This window comes from Eublepharis macularius, chromosome 18, assembly GCF_028583425.1.
Source record: "Eublepharis macularius isolate TG4126 chromosome 18, MPM_Emac_v1.0, whole genome shotgun sequence".
NCBI classification, from domain to species: Eukaryota; Metazoa; Chordata; class Lepidosauria; order Squamata; family Eublepharidae; genus Eublepharis; species Eublepharis macularius.
Genome location: NC_072807.1, coordinates 40,010,658 through 40,021,459, shown reverse-complemented (window position 1 = coordinate 40,021,459; position 10,802 = coordinate 40,010,658). Strand labels below are relative to the sequence as shown.

At 47.1% G+C, this 10,802-nt stretch overlaps 1 protein-coding gene across 2 annotated transcripts in view; it reads right to left on the bottom strand.

Annotated features, from left to right (window-relative positions):
* Positions 1-1,411: 1,411 nt before the first annotated feature.
* The window catches only part of SLTM (SAFB like transcription modulator), a 35,543-nt gene continuing 26,152 nt past the window's right edge, over positions 1,412-10,802 (bottom strand). For both annotated transcript variants that reach the window (XM_055002487.1, XM_055002488.1), the window contains 4 exons: positions 9,693-10,007; positions 7,430-7,568; positions 2,201-2,358; positions 1,412-2,040 (listed from right to left, as the gene is read on the bottom strand). In XM_055002487.1, coding sequence (XP_054858462.1) covers positions 1,932-2,040; positions 2,201-2,358; positions 7,430-7,568; positions 9,693-10,007 — 721 coding nt within the window. In that variant the 3' untranslated portion in view covers positions 1,412-1,931. The remainder of the gene's footprint in view (positions 2,041-2,200; positions 2,359-7,429; positions 7,569-9,692; positions 10,008-10,802) is intronic.

The following is a 10,802-nucleotide window of genomic DNA, read 5'->3' as shown; positions in this document are numbered from 1 at the left end:
AGTTGTGTGCTCCCTGTCACTATTTAATAGTTGCTCCCTCCCCAACCATAAGACAGCCAGTTTGGTGTAGTGGTTATGAGTGTGGGACTCTAATCTGGAGAGCCGGGTTTGATTCCCCACTCCTCCCCTTGAAGCCAGCTAGCTGACCTTGGGCTAGTCACAGCTCTCTGGAGCTCTCTCAGCCACACCCACCTCACAGGGTGATTGTTGTTGTGGGGATAACAACATACTTTGTAAATCGCTCTGAGTGGGCACTAAGTTGTCCTGAAGGGCGGTATATAAATTGAATGTTGTTATATGTTATTATAACACAGCACTGTAGGAGTTCCAGTTACAGATGGGTTGAAGAATGTTCCTTTACTAGGCCAGAATTGAACATTCATGCACCAGGAGTTTGATGCACTGGAGATTTTTGTAAAAGCAGCCTCTGAAGACAAAAATACTAAAATCACTACCATCCAACTGAAGAACTGGACAATCAGGCCCAAACCAGCCATTAGAAAAGATCTTTCCTCCGTGGCATGAGCTGAGCTGGTTATATACACCCCATAGTGCTCTATCACAGCAGAGTTTGAGACCCCCCCCCTTTCATTTCATCACGTTTCTTGCCTTTGCATATGAGAACAGCAGCCTGGCATTTCAAATCCATCAAACCCTGTTTTCAGGCATGGCACTGCCCTGAGATACAGTTTTTCCTACAAAGAATTGCCAACTCTGATGATCAGCATGCAAGTTAGGGGTAGGAAATGGGCTAAGAACCCACACGGTGCAGTCGATACAAGTGTCAGACTGGGATCTGGGGAACCCCCCGGGGGGTGAATCCTGTTCTGCCAGGAAGCTCACCGACTGACCTTAGGCCAATCGTGCGTACACTCAGTCTAACACACCCCAGCTTTGGGGTGGGGGGTGGGGGGGTTGAGGATAAAGTAAGAAAGAAGCCACTTGGGGTTCCTATTGGGTAAAAAGGTGGGATATAAGTAAATCAATCATGCCCCAACTCTCAAAGCCAGGAAGGATGCCGCATTACATGAGCTTTCTTCTAATATTTGATGGCCGCATTTTTCCTGCAAAGTGGCATTCCCTCTGTAAAGCACGCAAGCTAGTATAACTTAATTCCTTTGCTATTCTTACATTATGGCTTCTGCAACTTCAGCACCCATTGTTCAATGACTCGGCATCTACTCCAGCCCCCGTTTGCCTCAGTGCCTGAAACGGGTTGGGATTCAATACAATGGGGGGGGGGCACAGTTCCTAGCAGCATGGATTTGCACATCTTGCGAACATGCAAATAAGCACTCTAAGGGAGACAGAGAGGAGCGGGGAGCCACCCCCTCCAGCAAGAGTGGCTTAGAATCAACAGCCGACCCACCTGCTCTCCCTCAGCAGACATTCTAGAGAGCTACCAGCAGCATTTATAGATTATGAAGGTTTATTTCAAAAGGATACATAAGCCAGAATACAGGTTCACTCAGTGGAACAACTTTTGCAAAAATAGGTTACATAATACCCAGAAATGAAACCAACCCAACCTTGGTCTCTACCAGGCGTAAAAGCAGGGGGCTGATGTACAGCTCAGTTAGTGTGGGGGGTGGGGGTCACGTGAGAAGTACCTAGTTTTCAAGCCTGACACCACAGAGCTAATGCTGGTAAAATTAAACTACAGGCGCAAAGTAAGCCCCGCCCCCCTCCATTTGTACAGCTGCCACCACAGGTCCAGTTCTGGTCTGCTGCAGAGCTCCTAGTGCTACAGGGGAGAGACGTTCATCCAAAGGTACAATGAACTAGCCAAAACCCAACAACCTAACTTATTTTAAAATGCCTCCCCAAAGAGGAGGAAATTATGTTAAAATAAAAAATACAAGGTTTCCAGCCCAGGTTTCTTGTTCACGAGAGATTTCCAATAAGTTATCTTGAAACCAAGGTGCTCAGGATCAGAATCTTCGCGGTGGTCCACCCTTGAACGGCTTAAATCCAGAACCACTTCCCCTCTGCATGGAACTGCCTGTGATCTGTACAACTCTGTTAATGGGTGAAGAGTTACTGGAAATAAAGTTTCAGAAAATACAGTTAGAGTTGATACCTCAGAAGCTCACGTCAGCAAAGTGCAATGATCTGGCTGCGACTTTAAAGCCCACTCCAAAGTACTATCTGCAAGGGTGACCTCAAAGGAGAGGAGGAGGAGGAGAGGGGAGTCACATACCTTGAGTGGGGAGACATCATGCTGCCTCCAGCTCGGCTGTCTCCCATCCGCCTCGCATCATGGTAGCCACTGCCCTGCGAACTAGGACCGTGCCATTCCTTCCTAGGTCCACTCTCACGGCTGTGCCGCTCAACCACATGGCGATCTTCACTATAATGCTAGGAAGGAACCGGGGAGGTTACTCTGCTGCCGCTGAGGCCTTCTCCTTCCAAGTTGCAAGGGGGGGGGGGTGCTCACAAAGTAGGTCAAAACTGGCACCTGGGTCTTCGGAATTTTATTTATTTTTATTTATGTCATTTATAGTCCGCCTTTCTCACTGAGACTCAAGGCGGATTACACAGCATGAGGTTAATACAATCAGTATCAAGTAAGCACCTTTCAATACAATACCATAAGGTAAATATATACAAGTTTAAAGACATAGAATTTTAGAATTATTGTTTTCTTGTTATTATTGATTTTAACTGTTGTTCACCGCCCAGAGCCCCTGAGGACAGGAGGTTTATAAATCGAAATAACAACAATAACAATAACAACAGTAGTAGTAGTAGTAGCAGCAGCAGCAAGGATCCAAGACATAGTAGAAAATACTGAAGCAAAACAATCAATTCTAGGACTAACATTAGACAACATGGAGTGCTGGTTGTACATAGGAGTACATATTTAAAGCAGCAGATAATATATAAGGCAAAAATGGTGATGAAGTCTATGGTCCCCAACTCGTTAGTGAAGCACCTGAGACCCCATCCCTACAATGCAGCCCTCCCATTTGAGTAAAAAGCCTTTTTGAATAGTTTGGTTTTGCATCTTTTACTGAAAGCCAGAGAGTGGGGGCTCTTCTGACTTCCTCAGGCAGGTAATTCCACAGGATAGGGGCCACCACGAAGAAAGCCCGTGTACAGGCTGCTGCTGACTTCACCTGTGTGCAGCCTGGCACCTGCAGGAGACCCTGTTCAAATGAGAGAAGCTGCTGTGGAGGAACATAAGGAGGGAGGCGGTCCCATAGGTATGCCGGACCAAAGCCGTGAGGAATTTTGTATGTAATAACTAATACCTTGAACTGAGCACTGTAAACGATGGGTAGCCAGTGGAGCGACTGTAGGATGGGAGTGATGTTCATGCTCCTGATAACACTCGAGCTGCAGCATTTTGCACTAATTGGAGCATCCTAAACTTAGATGGGAGGCCAATCTATACAGCATTACAATGGTCAAGCCTTGATGTTACCATAGCATGGATCCAGGTGGCCAGGTCAGCCATGTCAAGATAAGAAGCCATCTTCCAGGCTAGAGTGAGGTTGTAGAAAGCATTTTTTGCCACTGCCTTAACTTGTATTTCTAGTAGTAGTGCTGGATCCAGTATAACCCCTAGGCTTTTAACTGAGTCTGCAAGGGTCAGACGAACTCCATCGAAAGTGGGGAGTACAATGTCCTTCAAGATCTCTGCCTTCCCAACAAGCGTCACTTCGGTCTTGTTTGGGTTCAATTTCAATTTGTTGCTTTTCAACCATTTTACCACAGCTGTCAGGCAGCGATCTAAGATTTCCACTGCATCCTGTGGGGACCTGGATAGCGAGATATAGAGTTGGGTGTCATCTGCATATTGATGACATCCAACTCCATAGCTGCAAATGAGTTCTCCTAAAGGCTTTACATAGAGGCTAATTAACATGGGAGATAAGACTGCGCCCTGCGGAACCTCACAAAATAGTTCCCATTGTGGAGATAGCAGATCTCCAACAGCAACCCTTTGAGTCCGCTCTGAGAGAAACGATTTAAACCAGTCCAGGGCACATCCTTTGATGCCCACTTCTGTTTCTAAATGCCTCAACAGGATGGCATGGTCTACTGTATCAAAGGCTGCAGACAGATCCAATAGAAGCAGTAAGGAGGTGTGGCCCTTGTCCATATTCAGACGGAGATCATCCACTAATGCTACTAGTCCCATACCTGGGTCTGAAGCCTGATTGGAAAGGGTCCAGAGCGCTAGAGCTATCCAAGAAGGTCTGGAGTTGGTCAGCTACTGCTCTCAATCACTTTGCCCAGAAAGGGCAGGTTAGAGACTGGCCGATAATTGGCCACATCATTTTTGTCTAGGGATGGTTTTTTAAGTAGCAGACGGATAACTGCCTGTTTGAGCTGTCAGGGAAAGCTGCCTTGAGTTAGTGATTGATTTACATTGGACCTCAGTGGCTCTCTTATGTAGTCCTTACGAGGTTAACAGCCAGGATGGGCAAGGATCGAGCGCACAAGTAGTGATTTCCACAGACATCAAGATCTTGTTAAGATCTGCCAATGTAATAAGTTCAAAGTGGTCCAAATATAAGCTGCACGGGGTACTTGGCATTTCTTCTTATCTTGCTCGCATTGCGGCTAGCATCTAGATCAGAGTGTATTCGTGTTATTTTATCAGCAAAAAACTTAGCAAAGGCCTTGCAGTTAATTGTCTGTTCTTGGGACTGTAAAGGCTCAGATTTAGGAGTTAGCAGCCGTCTGGATATCTTAAACAATTGGGATGGTCGTGAACTAGCCAATGCAATAGTTGCCAAAAAATAACATTTCTTTGCTGCTTTCATTTCTGCTTCATAGGTCCTCCAGTGGGTTCTGTAGCATATTCTATCTGCTTCTGCGTGAGTTTTTCTCCAGCGCCTTTCTAAACGTCTTCCAACCCTCTTTAAGTCAGCCAGCAACATGGTGAACCATGGAGCTGGTGCCCGTCCCAAGGGCCAGAGCGGCCGGTAAGGAGCAGTGGTGTCAATGGCTTCAAGGAGCTTTGTGTTCCACATTCCTACAGCAGCCACCACAGGGCATGTGTCTGGGATTTTAAAATCCCCCAAGGCATTTAGAAGGGTCCATGAGCTGTAGTGGATGAATCATTTTAACTGGACCCCCAAATTTGTGGGGAGTTGGGGCTATATTAACTTTTGCCTTCAGCAAATGGTGGTCTGACCATGGTCCCGGCCGAATCTCCAATGTTGAAACAAGGTTTTCTCTTAAAGGCTCAGTGCAAAGTATTAATTCTAAGGTGTGGCCTCTTTCATGAGCAGGACCTGTCACAATTTGCGAGAGGCCCAGGGTTGCCAGGGAAGCTATACATTCCTGAGCCGGGCCTGACTTTGAACACTCAGCATGGATGTTGAAGTCCCCCAGAACAGTAAGTCCAGGTGTCTCCAGCACCATGTCTGCCAGCAGCTCTGCCAACTCAGAAAGGGTGCTAGGTGGTCTATACACAAGGAGGATACTTAATCTATCTTTAATTCCCAGAGACAGGAACAAGCAATCATATCATATCATATAATCATAGAGTTGGTAGGTACCTCCAGGGTCATCTAGTCCAACCCCCTGCACAACCCAGGAAATTCACAACTACCCCTCCCCCCACACACACACCCAGTGACTCCCTGCCTAGAAGATGGCAAAACACCGCCAGGATCCCTGGCCAAACTGGCCTGGGAAAAACTGCTTCCTGACCCCAAAGTGGCAATCGGCATGACCCTGGGCATGTAAGAAGGGGCCATGAGAACGAAGCACTGATGTAACCCTTCCAGCCCTCCCCTTCATGATCTGCCCAGGTTCACAGAATCAGCATTGTTGTCAGGTGGCCATCTAGCCTCTGCCTAAAAACCTCCAAGGAGAGCCCACCAACTCCCAAGGAAGCCTCTTCCACTGAGGGACCGCTCTAACTGTCAGGAAGTTCTTCCTAATGTTTAGCCGAAAACTCTTTTCATTTAATTTCAACCCGTTGGTTCTGGTCCAACCTTCTGGGGCAGCAGAAAACAATTCTGCACCATCCTCTATATGACAGCCCGTCAAGTACTTGAAGATGGTTGCCATATCTCAGTCATTTCCTTTCCTGGCTAAACATACCAAACTCCTTCAACCTTCCCTCATAGGACTTGGTCTCTGGATCCCTCACCACCTTCGTTGCCCTCCTCTGGATATGTTCCAGCTTGTCTATATCCTTCTGAAATTGTGGTGCCCAAATCTCAACACCGTACTCTAGGTGAGGCCTAAACAGAGCGACACCATCATTTCGCATTATCTGGACATTATGCTTCTGTTGATAGTCCAAAATCACATTTCCCTTTTTAACTACTGCATCACGCTGCTGACTCATGTTCAGTGTATGGTCTACTAAGACCCCTAGATCTGTTTTATACTGCCAAGACAAGTGTCCCCCATCCTATAATTATACATTTGATTTTTCCTACTTAAATGGAGAGCTTTGCATTTATCTCTGTTGAAATTCATTTTAGTTGTTTTAGCTCAGTTCTCCAGCTTATCAAGATAATCCAGTATCCTGACTGTCTTCTACCATATTTGCTACCTCTCCCAATTTAGTATCATCTGCAAATTTAATAAGCATCCCTTCTATTCTCTCATTCAAATCTTTTATAAAAATGTTGAACAGAACAGGTCCCAGGACTGACCCCTGAGGCATTCCACTTGTCACTCTTCTCCAAGAGGATGAGGAACCCATTAACAAGCACTCTTTGGGTGTGATCTGTCACCAGTTTCACTCAAATGAATATTTAGTTCAACAGCTACTGACCTAAAGGAGAGACTGCTCAGGAGCAACAGCTGTTTCAAACTGCAGCAGCAGAGCTGTGGCGTGGGAACACATGACTTTGATGGCTGCCAGACACTCAGAATTTGGATTCTGCCTTGTGACACCTTCAGGGGCATGGGCCCACACTTCCTTAGGGTGCAGAGCACTTCCTCCCATACAAAGGAGCCACCACCCACATGCCGGGACTGGGTTCTGAGTGCAAATGGCTCCCAAAGGCTGAGCTTGCAAGGTACAAGCAGCAGAGCTCTTTGGTGTGGGCCTCTTTGCAACAGCCCCAAGGAGCCCCCCCCCTTCCAGGATGCTTCAATGTTAAGTTACCAGGTACACAGCAAAAAGCATTTGTTTTGGTAAAATTGGTCATCTGCTGTTGGCTACATATTTGTAGGTTTATGACTTGCACGCTTATTCTGTGCTTCAGCCATCCTGAGGTCTCAGCTTAGGCAAGAGGCACCACCTGAAGAGGTAGGGAGTTCCCAAATTATCAGGTGAAGTATGCCCCAGGAGATCCAGCACACAGCAGCCTGCTTAAGCCTCACCAAGTTCCTGATCTGAAAACCCTGCCCCCCCCCCCACCAGCCCATATCAGCTGGCCCATTAAGCAGCTTGGCCACTCCCACTCCAAGACATCCTTGATCACACAAGCAGAGACATTTTACCTACCTGTCCCCCACTTCCGCGTTCCATCACGCCTCGCTCTGCCTCCCTGCTCCCATAGCCAGAGGTGCTGCTACGGCTACCAGTGGGTGCGCCTCTCACTGTATGCCCAGAGACTTCTCTGCCGGACCTTTCTGGCCTCTCCCTGTAGAAACGACAACATGCTGGTCAGTAACCATGCATGGCTGGGTTAACCGCTGCCCTTTTCTGATCCATCACCCTCCTCTAGGGCCTGCAGGCACAGGTAGACTCTTACTCCACTCTGCTAAACTGAGTGCAGAAAGGCACCACTCATCTGCTCTAGTTTAATGTTTTCTTCTTACATAGGCTCATCACAGACCCTAACTAGCACCAATGTATTTGGGGTAGTCAGTCACTGTGTCTTGATCTCCATTGAAATCAAGACCGGAAACAGAATGAAACTCGGAGCATTCAAACACACCCACACTGGCCACTCCAAAAGGTTAAGGCTCTGTTGTACAAAATTAGGATCAGGGCCTTCAAGCACGAGCCTGGCAGCAGACTACAAAAACAGCCATTTGGCACCCACCACAACTGCAGCCAGGCACGCCCTACCCCAAGAAGATCAGCTAGGAGTCTGGCCCCAAGTGGAACATTTCTTGGGAGTAGAGGTTTGACTGCTAGCTCATATTTCTAGAGACAACACATCTTCTTGGCCCCACAGATAGATAGGCAACACCCAAGGACTCCCAGAGGGCAATTTTTTTTCCAGCCAGCCCAGTTCAGAACAAGCCAAAAACCAAATCCATATCAATTCCACACACAGGGGAAAGGAACATAGCTAATTCTACAAGCCCTTATTAGCCTTCCTTAGCCAGATGGGACTATACTGTCAGCCTAACCCAACCCAGCCAAATTCAAGTCCTTGCTGGCTAACCGGCAATCCTCAAAGGAAAGATGGGGGGAACCTGTCAATTCAAGGAACAGCTGAACAAGAGGACTGAAAGCTACTCCTGACTAGGCAAGAGAATTGCAAGAAAAAGGAGGGGAAAAACAAACCTGCAATCTATGCAGAAGCCCAAAAATGAGAATAGAGGCTGAAGGAAGGACAAACTACAGCATTTAAACAAAAAATCCTTTAATAAACAAACAGAAAGAATCACCAAACCATTATGACAGGAAGAGACTTGCTGTCTAAGACAATCAAAAGACCACTCAAATTTCAACAGCCGTCTTCAGCAGTGGTCCAGAATACAATTTTCTTTTTAAAAGACTTACTCCTATGTCAAAAAAATCTGAAAATCATTTACAGGAATCTTATTTACAGACTCCATCTTTGCTATCTGCCATTTTCCCAATGAGTTAAAATACTAGTAATACAAAGTGATTCTTCTCACAGATCTCATGGGACCACGGCCAGCCAATATTCCTTTGAGTTTATGTGACCTAAAAAGAATGAGATTCAAAACCTGATTGAACAAGTAATTTTTTTTAGACTGTGGAAAATCAGTTTTGTTGAGATATTTTATTCTTTCGAGCGGCTTGTGATGCCTCTTTGAGGAGCCGTAATGAAAACAGGGGGACTGGCCAACGATGTTGCAGTCAGTATCCTTTTTGGCCTGTCAATTTTTTTTATTCACTGGTAACTCTGTCAGGAGTACTGGTGGGCATGGTCACGTGAGGTCAGGGAGAATGCTTGACCTGTATTACTAATAGTTTAAACGCCAAGGGCACTGTGTGAATGCTGAATAGTGAAGATGGATTCAGTAAGTAAGAGCCTTGTAAACGGTTTCACGTTCTTGACAGGAGGGTTTTTGGTTTTTTTAAATATTGCACCCTGGACCAAAGTTAAAGGACAGTGTTTCAAAACATGATTGTCCTTCAGTTTTATGGGGGCTGACAGCAGGGTTTTATCCTGTGATACTTTCTGTTCATTTATTAAAGGACATTTATTAAAGGACACTTATTCTGTCTAGATCTCACGACTTTCCTTCCATTTCCCCGTCAACTCGGGGGGGGGGGGGGTTGGGGGTTGGGGCAAGGAAAATGACAAGCTAAAGGTTAAAAGGGCATTTCTGGAACCCCGGTCTCTGCAAGCCTCATAAGCTATGCCCAATAAGGACATTAAAAGCCTAGCCAGGCAGTATTTCCTTGGTTTCAGCACTTATAACCACACTGTTCTCAACCAAGGAGTAGCATCTGGAAGACTGGGACGGGGATTTGAATTTGGATCTCCCAGAAACTCCCTGGAAAACTTGACTTTCATTCGCCCAGGCAGAACTACCCTCAAGCCCCGAGAAAAAATCACCTGGCATCCCGTTTGTCAGGGTTGATGCTTCCTTCATTTTTCCAAGAAGCCTGCCGGGGTGGGTTGGGTCCAGCCTCTCGTGGGTGGCGGCTATGGGGGATCTCCGGCCTCTCGTGAATGATCACAGTCCTCCTCTCATCTCTGTCTCCTCTGACTTCCCGTCTATCAGTGTCTCGAAGTTCGTTTCTGGGCTGGGGGGGCTCATTTCTTCTGGATTCATTGAAGTTCTTGGGGTACCGCTCAAACCCAGGCTCTTCTCTTCTTGCAGTGGGCCGCGCCTTCTTTCCATCTCCTTGGTTTACAAATCGCTCACGCCTGTTCAGCGAGGCAGAAACGTGTCCAGATAAAAGCTCGTTCCTGGACCAGCTTCCAGTCAAGTGACACACTCCAGGCCCCTCTGCTTAAAGACCATCCCTCTTCTTCACCCGTGACAAAACGCTCTCAGGCAGACCATGTCAATGAGACATTCTTTAAGCCTCTGTTCCAAAGCACACTTTCAAAAGAGAAGATCCCCCCCCCCCGCAAGCTCTGCAACACTGAGCACCCAAGTCCTGCACCACGGCAGCTTCTACAGCCTTTGTGCACCAGAGGAGAAAGAGGAGGTGAGCTACAAAATCCCACCATCCAAGCCTCCGGTCACCTAGGAACTCCCCATGGAGACCACGCTGATCTCCCTCACTGAGATGACGTACAGGCACGTGGCGCATGCTATCCAAATGCTACACGTCATCACGTGGGCTGCCTCTGCTGCCAGTTAAGACCACCCTCCCAAGCCCTGTTTTGTGCCCATCCCCACAGAAATGAAGTGGGCATTGTCCAGAGACAAGGCTTCTCAGTGGGATGCCCTGCTCCCTGGGGGCATGACTAGCACACCTCCCACACTGCTATTGAAGCACCAGGTCAAAACCTCAGTCAAAAGCTCCGGCACAGAGAAGTTCTGGCCCACCCTTTTGAAGCTGCTGTTTCTACGGTCATTCTCACTTTCTGATGAAACGGGGCTGTTGTTCATTGTATCAGGCTGGTTTTAGGTCCTTGGGAGTACCATTCCTACCTTTAGTTTTTTTTGTTTTTATACTGTTAGCTGCCCGGAGCAGGTCTCTGGAATGGCAG